Source organism: Ammospiza nelsoni, chromosome 16 (genome assembly GCF_027579445.1).
Source record: "Ammospiza nelsoni isolate bAmmNel1 chromosome 16, bAmmNel1.pri, whole genome shotgun sequence".
NCBI classification, from domain to species: domain Eukaryota; kingdom Metazoa; phylum Chordata; class Aves; order Passeriformes; family Passerellidae; genus Ammospiza; species Ammospiza nelsoni.
Window position 1 is genome coordinate 11,201,932 of NC_080648.1, and position 25,257 is coordinate 11,227,188.

The 25,257-nt window shown below is 37.9% G+C and overlaps 1 protein-coding gene across 1 annotated transcript in view; it reads left to right on the forward strand.

Moving 5' to 3' along the window:
* SPOCK1 (SPARC (osteonectin), cwcv and kazal like domains proteoglycan 1) overlaps window positions 1-25,257 on the forward strand; it is a 265,054-nt gene that overhangs the window by 206,643 nt on the left and 33,154 nt on the right. The window contains exon 6 of the mRNA XM_059483545.1: window positions 3,132-3,246. Within this exon, the coding sequence (XP_059339528.1) occupies window positions 3,132-3,246 (115 nt within the window). The remainder of the gene's footprint in view (window positions 1-3,131; window positions 3,247-25,257) is intronic.

A 25,257-nucleotide genomic window follows, 5' to 3' on the forward strand; every position in this document is an offset into this window, starting at 1 on the left:
CCTAGCACTTTCTCCTGTGTTAGCATGACTACAAGAAATTTTCAGTTATTGATTTTTGGCTTGTGAATCAATCACACAAAATGTCCCAGGCCCCCTGGGCCATCCTGTTACATCTCAATCACTCTGCTTTGCCACTGAAAGGTGCCATCAGGGCTGGGATGTGCTGCTGTACCTGGCTGTGTTATAAGCAAATCCATGAGCTGCTTGTGTCGGGGTGCAAAGCTCTTCACAGCATTAATGCACTGGGCTGTACAAGCTATCCATGAACACATTCAGTAGTCAAATACACACCCTTGCAGATAAGATCACAGGAACTTATTCCACAGGATTACTTACTTGCAGGTTAGATGAAAAGCTGACTGCCAGAAGTTGAAAGCCAGAATAAAGGCAGAGATTCACTGTTTTATTATATCATTAAAAAAAAAAAATCTAGATTCTCCTCTAGTAGGGACTGGAGGCTGGAGACTAACAGACAAGAATAAAATAGCTAGGAATAAATTTTATGTAGCTATTTCCTTTCTCCCTCAAATGTGAATGCTTATGCAAAACACATTGCTGTAGATTCACTGACAATAAAGAGGGAATCATTATACGAGTAGTGGATTCTCAGGGGAACACTTTAACCAAAACACACTCTGCAGTAATTTCCCACATCTTCGTTGAATAAATTAATTTATGAATTTTCCATGAATATGTTCAACCATTTCTCCCCTCATATACTTTATTGATCTCCATATACATTTAGCAACAAATAACAGAGCTGCTTTTCCATTTGCAGTAAAATAGTTTAGAGATGTTTATGTGGGCCTTGGGGTTCAGAGTAAACAAATGCAGTTCACACACCAGGGAGGCTGCAGAAAAATACAAAGCTTGCACAACCTAGGGAGCTCTACTAGAGCAGCTCAGCAGAGAGTTGAAGCATTTCCAATCATATCAGTGGCAAAATGATTCCCCTGAAATGAGAGGGACTGGCCCCAAACTGTGGGGCTGCTCCCACAGAATCCTGTGCACAATCACTGCAAGGAGCTTTGTGACTCATGTCTGCAAAATGTATAATGTCCCTTTGGTGTGAAAGACTGAGAGTGTTTCCAAGCACAGTGTATCATTTTATTGTCCATGGTCTGGAGAAAGCCAGTAGGCTCCTTATATGCTGTAGATCCAGTGGCAGAATAATCCAAAAAGTCATTATTGCTCCACAAGACATCCTCTGTGGCCACTCTGCCTCTGAATATCACTTAGTGAGGCTTAGGCAAAGTCATTAAATCCAAAGTTGAGCCACTTGTGTAGGTTGTTACAGTGAGTAAGCACACCATCACATGCAAAGTAAGAGATCTCCATCTTTTCCTTTAGGGAAGGAATAAAGAGCTACATACAGTGATTAGGTGTTGAAAAGTAGTTAGTATTATCCTAATTTAATATTTAAAATGACGGAATTCTTTAATCTTCATCCCCCAACACCAAATATCCCAAACAAGCACGGTGGGAGTATCGTGTGGTTAATCATGTGTGTAATCTTACTCACATGTGATTAATGACTGCAGCATTGTGATCTTCAGGCTGGGCTCTCCTCCTTGCCCTCAGTCAATACAAACCATTTAAGCAGCTTCTTTTTTTGGTTTGTGTTTAGCTTTTTGGGTGTCATTTTTATCAATTGTCTGGATAGCTGAGGAAAAACTTGCCTTGATGTTTCTAAGTATAAAGTTCTTCCTTTCTTAACTGCACAGGCTTGAAATAGGCTGGTGCCATCTTAAAGGTTGGTATTTGAAGTATAATTGCTAATGCTTAGATACATAATTTACATTTATTATGCATAATAAAATATGTAAGTAATTGATGTTCTGTAAGGGATTAAATGATCAACTCCAGCTGCAGGAAGAAGATTTATAGTAACACATTGACTATCAAAATATGCTGCAGAAAGTCATTGCCTTCAGGAGTGCACTCAGTGTTGTCCTTTCTCCTGTTCTCCTTTCCTTCTGATGTGCTCTCTCTTGTCTTTGTGCTCTGAGCAAAGTGTATTTATGGAGCAAACAGTTGAAAAATAAGTACATATATTCCCTTTAGTCTTGGGAGAAATTGGTGCAAAGTAGAAGCTAAGCTTGCACACTTGCAAGCTTGTGTGTGGCCCTGCATTTTCTAAATGAGAAGGGCAGGACATCACAGAGAGCACAGAATCACCCTGATGCATTGAAGGTGAGGATGGTGGGGGGATAATGTCAACAGAATGGGATGTAGGCACAGCATAATGGTCCCCTGCTGCTAGATTAAAGCTTGGGCCACCATGAGCCCTTCTAACAAAAATAAACCCTGGCAAAGCCAAGGTATTTGCCGTACTTTCAAAGCAGGAGGTATTTATCTTGTGACAACATCCATTCTCTTGGCTCCCCTGTACCAGAATTGCAGAGGATGGTGCTGTGGGTTTCAGCAGTGGCTGCTGCCCAGTGAGCTCCAGTTGCCCACTGCATCCTCCATGGTAACACCATGGTCCAGGCTCTGTGTCCTTCAGCTGTGTCAAAACACATCCTGTCCCACTGTGTAAGCATGTTGGCCTGCTTTTAAATGAATCATAATCTTCAATAAAACTCAGATCAAAGGGATTTTGCAGCCCTGAATTCCCATTTTCCTTGGCAGGGGGCAATCCCTGCAGGGAGGAGTTCCAGCCTGGGCACAACAGGCAGCACTCCCCTGTGTATCAAAAGTCCTTGGATTCTGGTCTTGTAAAAGCATGACTTGAGGAAGACAAAAAATAGAGCTGAATTTGGTTCCCTAGGTATCAAGCCAAAGGGATCATTTGTGTTTCTTTCACTTCATTTTATTACTGCATTAGTCCAGTGTCCAGCCACTGGTGCTGCTGGGCACAGAATGGGGAAATACCCATGGGGCAGTCACTGAGCAAAGGGCAACTACACAGGTACAAAGCTCTTGGGGAAAGTCAGAACTAAAATGTAGGTAATGAAAACAAGAAAGACTAGGAATAGTCAGTGTTATCTTATACAAGTATTTGCAGTAGAGACTGAAGTTTTGCAATCTATCCAATGTTATTACTGATAACACAATTTCTCATTTAATCGACAGCTGCTATTTTATATCTTGTCCTAAATAGTATCCTTGCTCTTTTTTTATGCTTGTAGTGCAAGATGGAATTCCATGCCTGTACTTCTGGCAAAGCCATCACAGCTCGATGTGAAGGGCCCTGCCCCTGCCTGCCAGGACCTGAAAGTTTAAAACACAAGACAGAGAAAACTGGTAAGTTGAACTGTTAATGAAATCATGGCAGATGATTTGGCTCCTGCTGTGTTCTTATAAAAATGTAAGAAAGACTTTTCTTAACTGGCATCTTTTCTATGTAAGGCATTCTGAGAAAAAGGTATGGTACAACTAATCATTTTTTAAACAGGTATGCTTTCAAACACTTTAATTGCTGCAAAGCTAACTCCTACTTGAGAGAGTATCATAGGAAAACTAAATCCTGGCTAATCAAATGAAATATTTTAAATGCAAATATTTCAAATGGAAATATTGAAAAATTGTAAAAGAAAGTAGAAAAGGAAATATACTTCAGGCCTCCATTTACTTTCTAGAACAAGTGTTACTCCAGCCTACAGTTTGAAAATTCAGGTTTAGTATCATTTTTCGAAAATTGCAGACATTTTTCTGCACAGCTCTCAAACTTTGACCAAGTGTTGTAGATGGCAGTGTTCTGAAATCAATATATAACTGTACTATCGCTTTGTGTGGCTTGAGTCTTTTAGTTACAGAATGCCCACTGATAAATTGCCTTATTCATATTTTCTATTTCTTGTAGTCCTTATCAGGCCACAAGAAATATTTCTTTTTCTCTGCCCTTTCTATTTCTTTGCCCTTATCAGAAGGAGTATCAGATTAATAAATCTTCAGTGACATTTCAAGCTTACAATTTCATTCACACAAGAGAAAAAAGATTCTAATAACCCTTATCTTGATAAATGCAATTTGACAGGGTATATGTATTCTGAAACCCAGGCTTTTGTTTTGCCTGACTCAAACTTTAACTCCAGCCAACAAAGCATTAATTTAATGAATTGGGTGATCTGCAGAGCAACTTTCCTGAGGGCTTTTCAAGAGGCCAAACTTGAACTAGCAATGCTCCTGCCATTGCCCTGGTGACAAGGATATACTACTACTACTACTATTGTTATTATTATTATTATTATTGTTATTATTATTATTATTATTATTATTATTATTATTACTATTACTATTATTATTATTACTATTATTATTATTACTATTATTATTATTACTATTATTAATGTTGGTTGTGTGGTATCTTAGTGCTTTCTCACGTGTTCACACAAAATTATTTTATTTTCTTATATGCTACAATAATATCATTAATATTGCTGAATTAGCCTAAAGATCAGTAGTTTGATTTCTCACATAAAACTCTGAAAAAACTCTGCAGACCATTGGGATTCATTTTTGCTCCTTATTTAGTTGCCAGGTTTGTGAAGTGTAATCTTAAGTAGAAAATTATTGAGAGCTAAACCTCATGCCTTATACAGACATGCCAATGGAAAAATACTAAGGAGAATAACAGTGCAAATGCTTCCAGCAAAATGGAAATGCAGTTCTTCAAGCTCACATATCAACATTTTTATGCCTATTACACAACAAGGTTAAACATATGTGGTTGTGAACTTGCAGTTTGAAGAAAGTTTGCATTAATCTTTACACATTCATTGAACCATATTCAAATATTATTCCATGATAAATTACTTTCAGAAATTAAAAATTTAAAGGAACATTTAATTTCCAAAGTAGTGTAATTCTAAATGTCATGACCTTTTTTTTATACGCTTGTGAATAAAATTGGCAGCAGCATCAAAGGAAAGCAATGTAAGTGTATGTGCTCAGAGGTAACAATGGGCTGTGGTGTTTGACTCTTATTCCTTCCTCCTCCCTGAGCTGCTTCGAAAACATCCCAGCTTTGAGGATGAAAATGAAGACTAATAATCATGTTAAAAATTGGAATTCCTTTTCCAATGCTAACTGCTGCTATGGAGACATTAATAAAATAGCACGAATGCAAGCAAAAGAAAACTACACCAGAATTATTACCTTTAATGGCAACTAACAACAATAAAATCTTTCTACCATAAAGTTAAATCTTTGAGGAGATGGCAGGATCATGTTCTTCATTTTCGTAAATGGAATTTTGAATCAGTGTCTGAGAGGTAGAAAACAGGTCTCTGTGAAGGTACTAATGGAAGATTTTGGCAAAGAAGACAAGCCCTAATGCTTTTACTTTTTGCTGTTTTAAGCCATTTAGATTCCTTTGATTTATCCAAACACTTGATATGCTTCATAAGTCACAGCAGCATCCCAGATTTACAATATGCTTTTATGATAGCTGCTGATTTTCAACTTGGCTACCCAGAGACAGAGGTTGAGCTGTAAACTGCCCTGAGGTTAGCTGCCCTTCCAGAGTGTGTATGCCCTCTGATTTAGTACTGTAAAATGAATAAGGCTATAATTTCAACAAAAGTAAAGGACTAGAAACTCTAGTGATTTCTGTCTCTCAGTGACAGAAATTATTTAAGGCACAGAACCTTATCTGCTGGTGGTTCTCAGGTACCTCTTTGCGATAGAAAGTTGAGTCCTCATCAAGCAGAACTTATTTTTAGATCAAAAGAAGCTTCCAAAAAACCCACCCTAAATAAGTTCAGATAGGAAACAAACTGTTTCAGTTCTTCAGAAGCTCCTGGCAAGTGGAGAGATTCTTGCCTTGAATGTGCTGTTCATTCTATCAAAACACCAACGCAGTGCAATGACTGGGCTGTGTCTTGGCAGGTGTGAATTTGTGGTTGCAATAATATGGTTCTGTCAGCTTCTCCCATTGCTCTGTGACTGCTGTTTGGTCTCTGTTAGTGGTGGAGGTGCTCAGGCAGGCTGGTAAATGTTTAACAGCCTGTCAGGGCTCTGTCTGACCATACCCTTTCTGTGCTTTCAAAGTGCTGTGCTCCCAGCACACCAGACTTCATTTGTTGCCATCAGGGTTGCAGAGCCACTGGAGCATGAGTGGATGCAGTAATTTAAAGTAGGTTTATCCCTGTCTGTGCATTGTGTGCTTCTGACCTTGCAGAAATGCCCAAGGCAACTTCTGAGGAAATTTTATTATCTTGATAAGAGGAATATAAAGTCAATAGGCAGAAGGAAATATATTCAAATATGCCAAGTGTTGTTTAAATTTCTAAGGAGAATCAAGGGAACATTTTTAAGTTGCAGAATAGGTCTTGGCAAGCTTGATCAAGAATCTACACTGTTTAGGGTATGAATTGTAGCATTTAACTACCAGCCCTATTGGGTGTGATGGATGAGAAGGTGTAATGTTCCTTTCCTATATAAAAAGAGCACTCAGTGCATGACATTCATTGGAAGAAACCACAGTCTTGTTTCCCAAATGAGTTGTATTACTTCTTGTGTCTGAATGACTGACAACTAAAAAATTTAAAGTCCTGAAATCCACTTTCAGCAAATATTTCAGCTTCAAATTGCTGTTCACAGATTTTCATCATTGCAGAGTAGATAATTTTAAAGTTTATGAAAATGAAGTATGAGTCATGAACATGGTTGATTTGAAATTGGTGCAGATTTGTCAGGAAATGTTTCCTTTTGTGGCTTTAGCTTTGAAAAAAGGCTCCTTCTGACACTGAATTTCCAGGTAGATTTCTAAGTTACTTACTTGAGTTGCAAACTCTGGGAATGATAAAAGAAAAGCATTCCAAAATTAAGGTTTCAAAGCTTTAGTATACCTCATGAAAACCAGGTGGGTTTTTTCCTCTGGACTTCATCAGTAAATAGTAGGTTTGTTAGCTCTAAACTATGCAGGATCTGATATTTTTGCTCCAAAATTTTCTGTGTGAATACTGCAATTCAGTTTTTTAATGTTACATGATGAAATGAACTTACTCAAGTAAATCTCAGCTATGTAGTTTCTGTAAATAATAATTACTATTACCAATACAATTTTCCTTGCTTGCAAGCTTTTACACAAGCAGATCGGTCTTAATGCCAAAAGCATGGAAAAGCATCCCCAAAGCATGAAAGATTCACTTTTTTTCACCTCTTCAGGATACTGTTTGTGAGTAGCAAAGTAAGTGACTGCACCCAATTAATATTTGATTAAAGAAAGTCAGGAAGCAGGCAAGGACAGATCCCTCTGCTCCCCCTGGATGGCTGTTGGTGTCACCCACTCCTCGTGGAAGCAAAAGCCAATAGCTCCAAGACTGAGTCAGTCAAAAATCCAGCTCTTGCAAGCATCAGAAGAAGGAGCAGAGCAGTGATGGCTGAGGGCTGTTCTGCTGCTTGACCTCACATGAATCCTCCTTTTGTGCACTGGACAAAAGCAAGAGCTGATGGGGGAAAGGCCAGATATAGAATTAATGTAGTGTTTATTCCTGTTCCCAAATACAACTGACTGTGTGTATAATTGGACAACACATAATGTGAATTGCAAACTTTATCATTGAATAACCAAGTCTAAATTTCTCTTGCACCAGTATATGAGCAGCATATTGGAGCACGTAGGTACAAACAGCCAAAATGGTAGGATTTAAGAGCTCAAAGCTCTGTTAAAGAGGAATATAGAGAGATTTCAAACATCAAATCTAAAATCACTTTTCAACTTGAGCAAATACTATTGGATTTTTCACCACCATTCAATATTCCCATACTGATGTTCTGAATTGTATTTACAAAGTATTCATACAATGGAAATTAAAAGCAAATTTTCAGGTTTCTGTGTTTTCCATCATAATTGTGTCCTAAAGGAAAATCAGCCAAAAAAACTTGGTTAGGCCTGAGAGTAAATTTTGGTTTGGATCTGTGATGCCTTAATGCTTTTTTACCAAGGAATATGAATTAAAATATTTTTTGTGCTTTCAGCATTTATGCACAGAAAGCATCCAGGTGCTTTGTGAAGGCTGCTTTGACATGAACTTGAAAAGGAGACAGAAGTGTCCCCTGTAGAAATGTTGTGTTTTGATCTGGCTCTAAAGGTTTGGAACTTGGCACAAAAGCATTGATTGCAGCAGGCCCCAGACAGATAACAAGTTAAGGATGATACCATCCATTGACTAGCTGTCACTTTTTGGCATGATCTTCTATGGATTTGATCAAATTATAGCAGGCTCCAAAATACAGCAGACAACATCTGCTTTAGAGGCAGCACTGACAGAAGGGAGGAGCAGGCAGCACTTTGCTGCTCTCAGGTGCTTGCTGAGAGGATGCTGAGTGCAGTAGCAACATCCCTGTCAGCAGGATTTGCCCTTTTGGTAAATGCATCTCTTTAACAGGCTCTCATGGCAAGAGAATCACGTTGGGCCAAAATTCCTGACACAATTTTCAAGGCTGAACCAGGACATGAGACATAATTCCTCATCATTGCTAAATAAGGACTAATCCCAGATGGCAGCAGGAGACAGGAACTGCATAAAAATAACTGTGTTGTGGTGTAATTATATTAAAAACAGTAGGGTATTCTTTTCAATCCTTTTGAAATCTTTGCAGAGAGAACTTTTAAGGCTGTGTTAAATCCCTGGCATCTCTCTGAGGCTGAGTCAAGTCTTATGTTTTCTAAAGCTTTTATAGCAGTTCATTTACCCAGGCTTAGCAGTAAATACAGGTTTCACCCCTTCCCCTGGAGTGGTCACCTGCTAAAATAGAAACAATATTGAAAAAATTGATTTGGTGGGTCTCATCCATGTAACCAGTAGCTGTGGATTGCTCAGTTCCACATTAAATTTGATACATAATCCAAATCTGAAATGGCCACAGGTCCCAAGGGCAGTGTGGACATCACCTGGATCACTGACCCTGCAGACAACTTCTTACCTGGACACACAAAGGATACAGGATCCCAAAGGATACTGGGATGCATAAACCCACAAAACCAAAGAAAACACACTGAGACAGCTCAATGGTTGTTGGTTTCATAAACAGCATTAAAAAAAAAAAAAAGTTTAAATGGCTATTGATTTCCTTTTCTGGCATAAATAAAAGGTTAGAAAATGACAGACATAGTAAACACTTTGTGTCAGCAAGTAACAATAATTTTCAGACAAGAAGTAATTTGATTTTGGATTGCCAACAAAAAACTATTGAAGTGGCACACTGTGTTAATAGAAACACCATCTAGTAACAGCAGGTGTTTGTGTGCTGATAATGATAATTAGAGCACTAAAATTTCTCTCATCATAAACAAAATCAAATAAATAAGACTGGTTCCATAAAGCTTTTTCTCATGGATATTGATTTATGCATTGTTGGGAATATTTCCCTAACATTTATTCCAAGAAGAAGTTTGAAAAATCTCTGGAAACCTGACAATGAAATAAATTATAGTGCTTATCATTGTGGTGTTAAAGGTAAAACATCCCAGTGTGAGGGGAAAAAAAAAAGCCCCAAACCTTTTCAGTAAAACACAGAGGAAAATAAGACTTAGGATGTTTCAAATACATATTTTTCTAGTTTCTGGGTTGTTTGGGTTTTTTCCTTTTGCTGTCTTGAGGACTAAATTCCATCTTTAGTGATTCCAGTATAAATCTGGAATAGTTCCATCAACAGTGTTGAGCTAGTTACTTTGGGTTAAGTTATTCTGAGTCTATAGAGGTATAAATGAGTATAGCCTAGAGATTAATTGATCTTTCCAGACAGGTTGTAACTTTTTATGCAGCATTGTGGCAAATTAGTTCTTGGTTTTTTCAATTTCTAATTCTTTATTAATGCAGAAGAAGGAAGATGGCATTTGTGATATCACCACCTCATTCCAAATATATATCCTTGCATATTTTATAGCTTCCACTGACCCAACAGGGACCTTTCTACATTAATTTGCCTCTGAAGAATTGCATTTTTTTGTAATTCAGTTTAATGGAATGCATGTAAATCAAAAAATAATGTTATCTGTTTTCTCTGAAGTAGCTGTCTTAGATGTGGACTAGAATGAGAATCTTTACTAAATTACTAAAATCTGAATGATTTGGCTCAGGCCCATCTCTGTCAAATAGGAGTCCAACATGCACACAAAAACACTAAAATATCCTGCAACACAAAAAAATAAATGATGGAGAAGCTTCTAGGCAACCACCATAGATTTTTATGCCCCAAATATTAAAATATCAATCTTTCAACATTTTTTTCAGATTCAGGGTCAAACTCTGGAAACTGGATTGGTCACTCAAAATTGCAGTTTGACCTTCCCTGCAGGTTTCCTGATGCAGCCTCTTTGGAGCAGTCCTTGGCATTAGCTTGGACAGTCAAATCGCAAATTTGGAGCTGAATTATAAATTCTTTGACCCTACAAGCATTCAGACAAGCTTTTATAATATTTCTAATTAATAATAACATACAGAGTGGTTAAGATTATGTCTAAGCAATCTGTTTACTCTGTGCTGATTTTCAAACTTGGTCTTAACTACATTTCTATAATATTGTATTCCAATTTCATTAATAGTTTAGAAGGCTGTGTTTATAGGGAAACATTTTCTTTTATGAGACTATACAATGATATCACTATGTGTTTGGATTGAATAATTTATAGTCTTAGCTCCATCTTGCTTATCTGAAGGTGATTTTACTATCACTGTGACCTATTTTTCTATTTGTTTACAAAGATAGTTGGGGTTCAGGTGTTATCAGGCACAGACAACAGTCAAAAATTGTCCAAATTTTAAGTATAGTCTGTAGCAGCAAGTACTTGCTTATCAGGGAATCCCTGTCAGCAGGAAAAATGAAAACTGGGTAAAATAAAATCATGTCACTGTCATTCCAGACAGCAGGATGCATGTTACAAATACCTCGTTGATCATTCATGACTGAAATTCAGATTTAAGCTCTCAGTTCTTGAAAAGGTTTCAGATGTCCATGGAGAGTTAAGGATGCAAAAGGAAAAGCAAAAGGGATACCATCTTTTGAAAATCTTGGTTGAGACCACTAGAATTAGGCTTCATTTGGGACTGTGAAGTGACAACAAAATATCCATATTTCTCTCTTTATCATGATTTTCCCAACACTTCTGGTTCATGGTTGTTTATCTCTGTAATAACTCGCTGTGAAAAAGCAATGCCCACGTATTTCTCAAGTGTGTTGCATCCTCTGGTAATGTTATACAATAACATTCAGGTATGGCTAAAAAAATAGTTACATAAAGAAAAAGGTGCCTCATTCTGGTTTGTTGTTCTCACAAAGGGATTAATTAGCTCCTGCCTGAGCTGTTTGGTTGAAATGAAACCCAGCAAAAACGCCAGAAATAACTTTGGAACTGCAGGATCTCCTGTTTTCGGGATGGGACCAAACAAAAACAAACAAACCTTGGGTTTCATGCATGGAAAACTCAAGGTCTGCAAACCATCCCTGTGAATTCAGTATTTTCCATAAGCTCTTGGCAGGAAATGTGCTGGAGTGATACCTCAGCACTGGGATATGGGGACAAAGTGCAATGAGATTGGCCTGGGTAAAAAAATCCTTCCCACATCTGCAGTCCTTTCCTCTGAGCCTGGTGGGCTGCAGAGGCACTGGGAGAAGCATCTCATATATGAAGTTTCTTATCTCTAAATTAGATTATTAGGTGGGCAGTGGAGACTCAGTTTGAGGGAAATTGCCAAAGGCACAAAACTAACCAGTGTTATGAACTATATATCATGCTTCCTTTTCATTTTAAATATTGACACCAGCATTCTGGACATTACAAATAAAAAAATCTTTCATAGAAATCTTGATATTGTACATTTGAGATTGGTACATGAGGCTTATATATTAATCATTTTCCTTAATTTAGTAAAATCCCATGAGCAATAAGAAGTTCTGAACAAAAAAATAAATACAAGATCAGAATTTTCAGAGTTTTTTTACCAGCAAATATAACTTTTAACTGTTTTGATTTTTTTTTTAATTGTATGAGGATTATGCTGTATAGTGAATACAGTAAATGCATTTGAGAATGCTGTTACCCTGAAGGCAATAAATGATTAAAATGGATTTTTCAATAAACAAGCAAGTGGAAGGAATTGTTATCTGTTCAGTTTACATTATGCCAAGAAATTGAGTTGTTTGCAAAAAACACTGGACAGTATTTCACTTTTTTTAAAAAAAGGTTCCTTTTTGTATTTTCAATTGGATGTCCTTGGGAGCTGGTGCAATAGAAATGAGAAGAAGTTCATTAGCACAAAGTGCATAATTATACACTTGGGGTGTAATAATGTGAACATCTGCTTTGTCTAAGTGCTCCTTGGTTAGAAATGTCTGGAGGAGGAGAGGCCTCAGTTGTGCTGCTGGTCACAGAATAACTGTGAGCAGCCCTGGGCTGTGAAAAAGACATTTAAACCTCAGGGATGTCAGGAGGGGCATCTCCAGAAATACTGGAAATTCTTGACAGGACATTGGTAAGGCTTTGTCTGGGGCTTTTTTGTATATTTAGATCAGCAATGCTCTATCAGAGAGAGTTCCAAGATGAAATAAGAGACTGAGTGAGTTTTTCACTGCTTTAGTCTAGAGCTGAGCCATTCCTGTCACAGACTTCTTTGCTCTTGATACAAAAACCTCATAAAAAGTCCTGTCTCCTAAAAGTTAACTCTACAGCACTACTGAAAAGATTTGTTAGAGCTACTTTGGAGAAGCTAAAGGGAGAAAGAAGCCTGGTATAGGTATTTAAATGATAATATAAATACAGCTTTAAGTCAATTCTCTCAGTATGCATTAAGTGGAAAAAGAATTAATTTTGCACATAATTTTTTTAGATTTTTTTTTCTTGTAGTCATATAGCTTAGGGTGTGAGATGAATGAGGAAAGGGGAAAGACATCTGCTACTTGTAAGGGTTTTGGAAAATGGGAGCTCATGGTAGCACTTCACACTGCCAACGTTCTTGCATTGAAAGGCAACCTTGCAAATGTCTATCCACTCATACCCAGGCTGACTTTCTCTGTCTTTCTTTTCCTCACTCTTTTTTAAGACATGTCTGTTAAACATCACTGGTTTCTATTTTTTCCTTACCATCCCTAACACAGTAAAGGTGATTGAGGTGTTTCTGTTCATGAGCTGCTGTAATTTCCATATGGTTTTGCAAGGCTGTGCAAAGGTGATGTGTTACTGCTGAGTCTTGGGACATGAGGCATTTGGCTACATTCTTGTGACAAAGAATTCATAAAACAGAATTTATATGGTGCTTTATGGAACCAGCTGATTAACTGCAGCCCTCAATAAAGGAAAGATGCCATGTGCAATTGAAGTACAGGTATAAAAGAGCTACAATAAAGAAGATGCAAGTGCAAACAATATATTAAGCTCCTGAGAAGCAGATTCATTGTCAGGACTTTGTGTTTCAAAAGAAATTCAGGAGCTGCTGATATGTGGTGCTGTTATTTCATGTGGTACGACAGCACTGTTAAGAGCAAGGCATTGGAAATAAACTCCTCCTGACCTTGGGAAACTGAATTACATTAATGCAGGTTATGTTTTAAACAAGCCTGGACTCGTGTGTCACACTCTAAGAATTAGTGAAGGCCACAAAGTTGCTCCTACATTTAACTTCCTATACAAAGAGATTATTTTCTTATTTTATGGCAAACTGCTACCAGGTTCCAAACGCGTTTCTGGTTGGTTCCAAACACATTTCTGTGTTGAATCCAAACACGTTTTGCTTGGGCATCATTTTTATCAGCAGATGTTACAAGAAGTGCTTCTATTTGTAGATACCTATGCCTTAAGTTTGTAAATAATTCCCAATAGTGTTGCAATTATCATTGGAGTTTCAGTTTCTGTAATTGGAAATTTTGCAGATATATGTGAGTTTGAGGTTCTCTGTGGCAGAGTCACTGTGTTTATAAAAGTATTGTTAGAGCAACTTTTTTTTACTAATGCTAAAGACAGTGCTTCTCTAGCAACTATGATAGTGAAAAATACTGTGGTTTATTTCTCCTGGTGCTTCAAATACCCTAATATGGATTAAATGTGTTACATTTTGGACTGGTGGAATCTCTGAGAAAAGTGTTGCATGAATTTGGCCTGAAATGCAGTTATTTTTCAAGTAGATAGTCAAGGGGCAAATTCAGAAGCTCTTTTCACTGGTATGGCAAGGTTCTGAAAGTAGCAAGAAATGTTTTAATTATGAAATAATGGAATGAGAGTTAGTAGTGCAAACTGTGAATATTTTATCATGTCCTTGCCGAACATCTGTCCTAAAGGCAAGTTAACAAATTGGTTCAGTCTTTCTTAAAAAGCAGCCATAAATGCAAATGTTACATAGTATTATATTATTGCTTAATATTCTCCATGACAGCAAGACAAATTTCAGTCTGCTCATGTTAGAGCATTATCCTTGGCAACATTTTGACCAGTGTATTTTCTTGCCCTTATTCTGATGCAAGAGAATACCAGTCTCTAAGCTCTTCACAGGCTTTGAGTAATTGCCATTTGTTTTTGTCCTTCACCTCTCTGCTCTTCTGAAAACAGATTGTATTCCACAGCAGGGTTTCAGTGATGAGAGGTAAAGTAAACCGTCCTCTAGCAATTGGATGCTTTGACTTCCTAAAGTCACTGCTGCTTGAAAGAGAAATTGCTTTCCCTTGAGAACATGTGAGCATTAAAAAAAACAAAAAAAACAACAAGCTGTAGATGAGTTTGTATAAGGGCACATAAAATCCAAATTCCTGGCTGTAGACATTTTTGTGCGGAGCAGAAAAGTGATTCACTTATTACTGGAGTGGCCATTGTATTTGTCTAAGGCATTTTTGAAGTCCAAAGACTCTTTAAAATGTTTATTTCCCTGGAGAGACAAATGCAGGATTCTGTAGTGCGAGTCAAGTATGCCAGCCTTTAACAAGATTATGAGAGCCTTTTCCATGGGTCTGCAGTGTGAAAAACATCCTTAGCTGTAGGTCACAATGAATGAGAGGAGAAGAAAGTAGCCAGAAGAGATCCAGCCAGCTGGCTGGTTTTATGGGCAGTTTGTTAGACTGGCTGTAAAGGACTGGTTTCAGATTTAGACTGGTGCCTACAAAGCAGCTGGGTGCACACATTCTACTGGAAATACTCCTCTTAATCCTCTGGGGCAAAGCAGTTACAGGATTCAATACTTTTAGGAAATTTATTTTAATAGAACAGAATGCCCTGGACCTCTGCAAATGACTTATCGTCCTCCTTATACAAGGCAAAATTCAATTTGCTTTATTTCACAGCTGACTGTTTTGAGTCCATATCCCAGGCTCTGTATCAAGGCTGAAGAGTGGCACTGATGCCTCAGTGATAAGTGCTCTGTTAGTGTCTAAACACAGAGATAAGGCTCGAGGACACTCATCAGCTAATTCAAGATAATAAATTAAATAGAAGTGAGTTGTAATTTATGTTGTTAATAAGTCTCTTCTCCTGTTAGTAACATGCAAATCTATGCGAAATTATTTGTTTTGCATAAAGAAATGGAATTGGAAGGATGCCACATGGCCTAGCTACAGAAAGTCCTAAACAAATTGCATAATTTTAATATCACTAAACACAGTCTAGGTGCTTGGCTATGTTCTCAATTCAGTTCCTCTTGCTGTTGTCAAATACCAACCAACATTCTTGTTGTGGGCACTTTAGCACTTTGTGCCACCAAACCCCTTTACTTGAGTTGTTTATGCTCTTTGCTAATGTTAATGGATTCAGCCTCACATTGCCTTGGGGATTCACATTAATGCACAGGTAAACAAATGCAGACCCAGCTCCTGTGACTCACACACACATCAGGAAACCTCCAGCAGAGGTTTAAAGCTCCAGCTTCAACTGCTGTACTCATCTGATTTCCAAAACAAGAATTACTGTGTCATAGGAAGGGGACCAGGACACCAGCTGGTTCATCACAGGTCCAGTTTATTGAAGAAAGCATCAAACACTTATACAGCAAATAATAAGCTTATGAATATTCTGTAATCCAAGCAATCTATTGGTTAAACTATACCATGAACTCTTCCTCATTCCTTAGGGGTTACACCTCTCTTTTCTCATGTCTCCTTCACCACTTGTTATCATACTACAGCTAGGCCCAAGGACACACTATCTAGCAGGTGTAGGATTTGGAATTAGCCACGGCTTTGTACTTTTCCATTCTCTAGCAGCTAAATTCCCAACATTACTGTCCTCCACAGAGAAACATTTCAGTTGGATTTCCAGAGGGCTCTTTTCCAGTTTTTTATGTAGACACCTACCTTGCTCCAGGCACTGTTGTGTCATGCACATGCTTTTAATTTCTTTTCAGATTTTGAAGACCAACTTCTCCCTTACTTTATCTAATGGCTGTCTTCTGCCAAGAAGTGTTAAAATAGTTTGCAGAGACCATCTGCCCTCTTGCCAAGCTGGAGTATTGGGTTCTCCACGTGGCTGTGACACTGCCAACTTCTCCACTCACAGCAAAGTTTCTTCTCCTACCTTTCACCATACATTTCTAAATATAATTTAGTAATAGAAGACAGCTTCTTGTAAGGCTCTGTCTGCCCTATGGATAAATCCCATATTTGTTCTCTTTCACTCTCCATTTGATTCTGCAATGACTTTTGTATGTGGTTGTCTCATCTTCTGGCCTTCTTCCCCAAAACCAGTACTCTGCAAATAATTGATTTTTTAGTCTACTGACTGGACTGGAGAGTCAGGATTTAAGGGGGTAATTCTTCATGGTAAAGTAAAAGACCTTTTGAAAAACTCTTTAAAAAATGAAATCTGACAGTTTTTGAAGCAGAGACATCACTTTGAAATGAACAAGATAAATGTCAGTATTGCGGTGATTCAGCTTGTCAATCCCAGTTTGTAAATTATTTTGATAATCTCAAACTAAATTAACTACATTTTCTGCAGCACAGAAACCATATAATAATAATAATAATAATAATAATAATAATAATAATAATAATAATAATAATAATAATAATAATAATAATAATAATAATAATAATAATAATTCTTTTCTGCCAAGGAGTGCAGTAGCATCTCATTATTTTCTTTTAGCAATGATTTTGCATGTAACTCTGCTTACCATGTAGGCTTTTGAGTTCCTGGTGTACTTCAAAGACACTTTGTCATTGCATCGGAATTTTAGTTTCTTGTTCATATTTTTGATCTATCTCAGCTCTAAATAGTGAAAAAATCATGGGAAGTTGAAAGAAATTTCTGGAGAATAACAACAGCACTTTTTCTCACCATCACAGTGCATTAGGCTAAATGAACCTGGTGTGACCATGCCATATTCTTTTATCCCTTAACATCCTGTCCCTCAGGCATTTGTTCATTTCCCTGGGTCTCAGGAGATGCCCATTAATCCTTCCTGGTTCTGCTCAGGGGGAACGTGCTCACATGGTGCTCAGATGTCCTTGTCACTGGGCTGGAAAGGAGCCAGCACAAGGACAGGAAAGCAAACTTCCATTTCTGTCCTGCACTGGAGTAATTTAAGGATAGTTCATAGTTGCTCTGTGCATTGTCAGTGTTGTGACAGCTTATCCTTCCACATCAAGGAGACATAACCAGCTCCTGCATCACCACATCAGTGATTCAAATTGCTCCTTAAATAGCATTTGCTGGTCTCTGTTGAAGTACATGGTAATCAATTCCACAAAGCTGCACTGATGATTCTCACATCTCTGTGCCAGAAATTACTCTTGACCATATTATGAAAGGAAATGAATGGCTTTTTTCACTAAAGTGGTTTGAGTATTTAGCATATATAATATACAGTAAGTGCTATTATCATTACAGAAAACTCATTTTTCTCTGTCTTTTCACAACTGTTTAATTTCAACTAGACTTTAGATTTCTCAGTATTCGTGGCTTGTACCATACACATAGGTCTGTAGGTTGTAGGGAATACTTATTTTCTGTGGAGTTCTCCATAAAGAAGAGTTGTCAGTTGGAAAATCAGATAGCCAAGATCTCTGCCTGCTGCAAATCCACTGAGCTCCATTAAAGTCAGGGCTGATTTGTATCAGAGGGACCCATCCTGGAGCTTTGATGTCCTCTTCCTTTCAACAGAAATAAAGCCAGCTCTGTAAGAACAAGAGTTTAAAGCAGTTCATACCAATTTGTAGGGATCTACATCACCATTATACATGTTTAGGGTTCTGTAAATGATCTTAAAAAATTAGAATTATGTATAATTTGCTGATATGTTCCCATAGCTACAATAAAGATGTTAACCACTGTTAACATGTAATGTAAGAGCAAACACACTGTTAACAAATGCAGGCTTTGTGCATGAATTCAAAGGCTTATTACCATGATTCTCTTCTTATCTCACACCTCAATGTCACCAGCCTGGGAATTATGCAAGGCCATGTTTTCACTTTTTTTGAGAAAAGTGTATTTTGAAGCTTCCTGAATATGTTTTTAAATACCTCTGATATTTGAAATCATTGTCAAATAATTGTTTAGTTTTGAAAGTACACTTGAAATTGGGAAAGGTTACCAAGTCCATCTTTTAGATAGGATTAATTCAACTCTTTTCTGTATGCAATATGATGTGGTTTTCACTGCATATTTTCTACCATTTGGTCCATGGCAGAATTTTCTCACTCAGTACAGAGTGTTGTTTTGGCCATGTCACATTGCAGGGTATAGAAGCCAACAGTTCCATCATATTTTTCCAAAGCTGCACAGCCCAAGAGGCAGCAAAATTGCAAAGGATGAAGCAAAAACCTCACGTAGGCATCACGTAGTTGATGTGTGCTCTCCTGAAGAATTTCATTCTGGTGCAGTCCCTGCCTCTGATTTCCTTTGCAATGGTGCCCATCTTGCTAAGCCAGATTCTTCACAAAGGGTCATTAGCTGCATCTTCTAATTTTCCAGTTTCCTGATTTGAAACCCTGAGGCCTGATTTGCAGAAGTGCTGAGCACTCACAGCTGAAGGGAATGGTCAGTGTGGACCTGTTAATAGTTTTCAAATACTATGGAAAAGCAAGTCCTCAATAGCTGGAACTAGAGATCCAAACATTGACTAGCAATGCCCTTCTTATATTGCTTTTGCTTTGCTTTGTAATTCACATTGCTATATAATAATCCCTATGAATGGTATAGCAGCAGCAAACAGCACTGGTGATTGATTAAACACTTCAGTTTCTCTTCAGAGTTTAATTAATCCTAGCAGCTCTTTATTGCTTTATAGGCTACAAAGCAATAGAGATTATTGCCACTTTAGGAGGGAATAGAGAGGAGCTGCTCTGCACGGTGGTTGTGGCTGTTCCCCTTGCTGAAAGTCTTCCCAGACAAGAGAGCAGAAAGTTAACTTGCTTATGAGTTTTGAATACTTGAAAAACTCTGTTCCCGCATTCTTAGAATGAATAAATAGGATGTGGAGTTAGAGCTTCATAGAGGCTTTGCAGGCAGACTGAGCAGGACCTCTCCCCTGCCCTCACAAAGGCCCCTTCCAGCCAGAGCTGCACTTCTCTCTCTGTAATGGGATTCCTTCTAAAATCTCATTAAAGGAGGCTTTTCTCCCTTTTAGGTTTTTGTTGTTGTTATTGTTCATTTCTAAGCACTCTCTTGTAAGAAAAGCACGCTATAGAAAATTTTATATCTTTGTACTATGGTGACCATCATATTTTTTATTAATCATTTGACATCTCTACTGCCCTTCCCTTCCTTCTCTATATCTGTGAGGGTATTGTGGGGATACATTATCACTCCATGTGACATTTTGTACCCTTTGTCCAGCCCTTCTTAGAATGATTTTTTCTTTCTTTTTTTTGCTCCTGACACAGAATTCATTCTAGAGACTGACCTACTTTCTTAGCCTGTCTCCCCATCCCTTTTCCTGGGAGAATTCTTGTGCCTGGCTATGGGACAGTAACTCAGGGCAGCCCCAAAGAGGGAAAAGGAGATGCTCTGGTTTAGAGCAATCCATTCAGGTGATGGGTCATGTCACCCCTGTTTGATGGGTCATATCACCCCTGTTTGTCCATGCTCTCCTTGGCTGGATAGGTTGGCTTCACCCTGTTTTCTTTCAGCACTTGCAGTCCCCTCATTTCTTGCATGACCCTGACTCCCTTTGCAGTAAATGCTCCCATTTAAAACAATAACAGGAGAAGATGATTACCTGCCACGTCTTTACTCAGTGCTAGGTTCACTCTTGATTACTTTTAAATTTCATACAAAATGAAAAACCCTAAAACCGTGGTAGCAGGAAGAGAATTAGCACTGGGTCATAATATACTTTTAAGGGTGAAGGGTGACCAGAGTCCTCCACATCTCCATCAAGAGTAGATTATTTCACACAGCATAAATACATGTGAACTACTAGCAGAATAAAATTAGTGGCTATTACATACCCATCTTCCTCTTTTCCCAAATTCTTTTTGTCACTGACTTAAGAACAGTTATTGTCTGTCATTTCCTTCTCTTCCTGCTTTTTTCTGGGCTGCAGAGTAAGAGCACAGAATGTATATATAACCTGCAAGTCACTTGCAGTATGAAGTTAACCTTTTAAAGATTTAGTATTTTGATTATTTACCATTCCACCTGTTCCTCTCAAATTGCCAAGACAGCCAAGAAACAGCAGTGACCAGGCAGTCAAACTGCAGAACCATGAAAAGGTCACATTAGAAACTGTATAATACACTTAGTGCATATTATTCTGCTGTCTCTTAAAGACTTTATGGGGGATTAAAAACCTCCCTCTTGTGACAGAGATCATAATGAGAACTGAAAATGTCACAACATAAATTGATTTTATATTAATGATTGTAGTAAGAATGAGAAATTATTCAAATACTACTTTTTACACTAAACCTTCTGCTGCAGTGTTGCAGTGTTGTGCTGCTCCAGGTTTTAGCATTCCCAGCATGTTCAGGCTTGGGCTGGGGACTGAGCATTCCCCATGTAGGAGCTGCACTCATCTCACCTCATGCTTGGCACACCTGTAGTTACAGAGGGAACAAAGAGCCTGAATGGGTAAGTTGAAGGAAGCCAAGCCAATATTTTCATCGCTGTAAGCCAATCTATCACCAGCACAACTGCTCCTAACTGAGCTTGGAGGTGAAAACCAAGCAAATTAAAATGAAATTTCTCGAGATGTTGGGCTCCCTGGGCAACTTGTTGGTGTCCATGCAATCTTGCAGTTGAAGAAAACACAATTTTGAATTTAGCTTAGATCATGCTTTAGAATAAAATATAGATGTATGCAGTTTGGGTTCAGGCCTGCGTTATTTGCATACCTCTATAACCTACTTTGCTTATTCAGTACTGTATTCTCCTCTGGGAGAAGAATGCTGGCACCCTCCTTATGTGATTCTGGGGATGAGAAGGAAATGTGCAGGGATGTGGATGATCTGATACTGTCTCAGGAGAACTGGGGAGTTTCAAGTGAACAAGTGAGGCAGATACTGCAGTGATAGTGCTGTGTTTTCATCTGCCTCTAGAAGGGATTAATTTCAGCAGAATAAGCACAAACCCACTTTCACAAGTAGCTTTGTGATATCTGTGTGATACCTAGTGCTGTCAACAGTTTTGAAAAACCAGTTGTTAGAGTGTAGTTCAAAGCAACTAGCTGCTGTCCTAAAGCTGCTAGTGATCTGGATTTTACCCTTTGTTGCTGTTGTTGATGGATATTGAAACATCTTTTCCAGAAAAAGGCTCACTAGTGTTTCAGATGTTGCATACACACCTAGATAAGAAGGAAAAGATTAATGTCACTGTAACCTAATTCTAACAAGACACCAAGATACTTTTCCCTAAATCACTTTCTAACCATTATTAACTTTCTGAGAATTCCTTGAGAATATAATATTGGGTTTATCTGCACATGGAATCATTCTTGAAGGAAGCAGATGTGTTGTTTCCTGTCTATAAAAAACTTCATACATAAATAAGCCTTACTGACACCCTGCAAGTATTCTGAGAACATGTAGTAAAAAACCCCCACAGATTTGCAGAAGAGATTTTTAAAAGCTTAGTAATAAATAACATACTTAAAGAACTGACATACATCTGCTAGAAAAAAAATAAATGGCAACAGCTCACAGTGAATAGAAGTTCCCTCTGAGATTTACCACCTGTATGAAAAACAGTACGATAAGGAACAAGGTAGGTATATATCAGATTTCAGAAATACCTATTTAAGGGTGAAAGAAAGAAAAAAATTACCAGAGTTACAACTTTGGAAGTGAAAAATGTAGTTTTTTGATATAATCAAATCACAGGCCTCATCTTTTGATTTCTTTTTTCCTCACTGTTAGCTACTGGAACTTTGAGAGTCTAAATTAAAGGGGAAATGGCAAACTTCAGTTGATTCTCTCCAGAACTATTGACATTATCCTTAAAGATGATTATTTTAGTTGGAAAATCATGATAAAATGAGAAGATTTGAGGCAATGTGTGGCATAACAATGAAACAGCAGAAGGAAAGTCTGCATCTCCTCATCCCTCTTATTACATCCTCTGTCCTAAGGTGTTCTCCTGTCTTCCAACACACCTCAGTCCCTTTCTTTTCACACTCAGTCACTCCTTGGCTGGCTTACAGGAGCTCTGTGTGTCAACATCCTGCTCTTACAGGAGCTCTGTGTGTCAGCATCCTGCTCTGTCCTCTTTTCCCAGCTCCTGTGTTGCTATCCCAGCTCTGGTGCCACCTGATCTGGCAAAAAAAGACATTTCTGAATGTGTTGTGTGCCACCAAAAACTTCATTTCATCACCAGCTGCCTGAGCACATGGCTCTTTCCTGCCCCACATCCTTTGTTTGACCCTAACTCTCTTCTCATGAGCACAAGGCTTTTGAAATTGATTCTTTCCAGAAAATGTCTGTCTGCTTCTCTTCTATGTGTGAGCTGCTCCTGCTCTTCAGCCCTGATCTTTCATCCTATTTGTATAATCTTTATTGTACATTATCTTCATCTCAACTCCATAAATAACTTGAGGAAAAGATCATATAATACATATTATTCACTTTATTATAAATATTCACACATAAATCTGCAACAGATTACTTCCCAGTATGAGCTAATGTTCTTTTCAGAATGAAGGCATGCCCATTAACTAAAAATTTTTTTACATGGCTTCAGCTTCAAACCTGATGCAATTTTATCTGACTTTCATCTGATTTTAATTCAAGAATTTGCTTGCATGTGCAAAGTAATTTCAATTAGTTTCTTCCCATTATCTCTACAGCCCTGTGAGTAATTGCTGCTGTCTATGAGAGAGTATGTATTAATATTTTGTTAGACAAGATTGTAACAGGTGACTTTTTACTCTGATTTTTACAGACTGATAAATGTGATAAAGGCTAACTTTTCCAAAAGGCCAGTCTCTTTAAACTTCAGGTCCACATAACAAGCAAGCAGAACTCTTGATTTATAATATTCCAGATAGAACATATTGTGATTAAACTCCTAAAGATGATGAAATATTGCCATTAATACACAAGGAAAATAACCAGAATTTTTTTTCAACTCAGAGCAAAGAGATCTGCCCACATCATGACATTTGATGCCAGGCTTATTTGCACCTAATCATATTTGTTTCAACAAATGGCAAATAAAAAATTACGAATAGAACATTTCAATTTAAACCTGTGACCTTCACTCCCAGAAAATCTTAGTATTTTCTGCTAAGTTGATTCTCTGGTTGGAAAAAAAGTGGATTAATGTGCCAGCAGGCAGCAATCTGTGCATGTAGATCCCTTTGGTTTGTAATTGTTATTAAACTGGTTCACTGCACCCTTCATAGAATGTGGAGTCTCTTGGTAGGGGAGAAAATAGCCCTCTGTTTATTCTGAGAGCTTGTGAACTACTGTAATTCATTTCAGATTTATAGATTCACCATCTTTAAATTGATGTTGTTTTTTTACAAGGAAACAAACAGCCAATTTTTTTAACAAACCAATGCATTTAATTCTTATAGAATTTATCTTCCTGTGGATCAACAGCATAACACAATTTTAATTACACTGACCACACTTGACTGAATTCCCTCATTCTGTAGCAAAGTCTTATCAGAGTAAAGCTCCATGAGATGTGTTGAGCTCTGCTGAGCCCTAAGTCACAAGGTCTGCATTCTTATCATACAAAAAATAAAAATAAAAAAGAGCCAGTCATTTACACTTCTCTCTTGGGGTAAGCAATACTTACTATTATATAGAGAATTAATGGAAAACACAAACTACTAAGTGCCTTTGTGGTTAAGAAGTCAAGTGCAAAACCATCTAAAATATATGATTAGAAAAAAAGGAAGGAAGTGCTGAAGCAGGTCAGCAGCACTAGACTAAAATAATTATTGTCAGTTGTTCATGATGTATGAATTCACAGCTAAGTGGATTTTACCACTTTCTTTGCAGCAGATATAGTTCCCTGCTAGTGAGGCTTTGTATCAGCCCACTCACACTTAACTGCAGTGTTTTCTGAATATATAGATATGAATTCATGGCAGCTGCCTTTGTTGTATCTGAGAGGAAAGGAATACTGAAAGGAGATCCCATCTGATGGCAGGGAGTGCAAGTGCTGTCCCTGTGTCCCTGGAAAATGCAGCAGAGCTGTTCCCTCACAGCAGTCAAGAGTGGGGGGAAAAAGCCTCAACATCAGTACTTTAATTGCTTTAACACAATTTTCCCCACTTTTAAAATAAACCCATGCAGAGGAATTATCTGAATCAAGAACTATTTTCCTCTATTGCATTTAAATATATTTGAGTTTTTTTTTTTTTTTAACAAAAGCTGCGCAACTTTCTTTGCTGAACTGCCTTTCTCACCTGTTGAACCTATAAATCAGCTCAAGCTGAGAGGTGGAAGTGGTGATTTCCTTCTGGTTTGGGACAAAATTGAGAGATGGGCTGAAAAGGGAGGCCCAGGGGGAAGATTTGGCAGTTCCCTGGCCTGACCCCAGTCCTGCAGAGAGCAGGTAAGTCCCCATAGCTGCTCCTTAGAAATTTAGTTTTGTGGGAAAGAAGTTTGGCATGACTTTGGCACATGTGATTTTAGAGAGTTCTGTGGGCTCAAAGCCATTGGGGACATAGGAAACAAATCTGACTTTGTTAGCAAAGCAGACTGTTAATTCTGTTATTTAGAGCACTATTTATTTTTTTTAATATATAATCATTAACTGATGGTGGTACTTTGTCTTTCCATTGAAGAGTAGAAATAGCTGGACAATTTAGGAAAAAAAAGTAATTTCAAGGAGTTCTTAGGAAGTCTTAGTCAGTGATTTTGATTTGAAATGCATCTGTAAGAGACTAGAGAGAAGACAATTTGAAAAAGAGCTCTCAGTCAATGTGCTGTCACCCA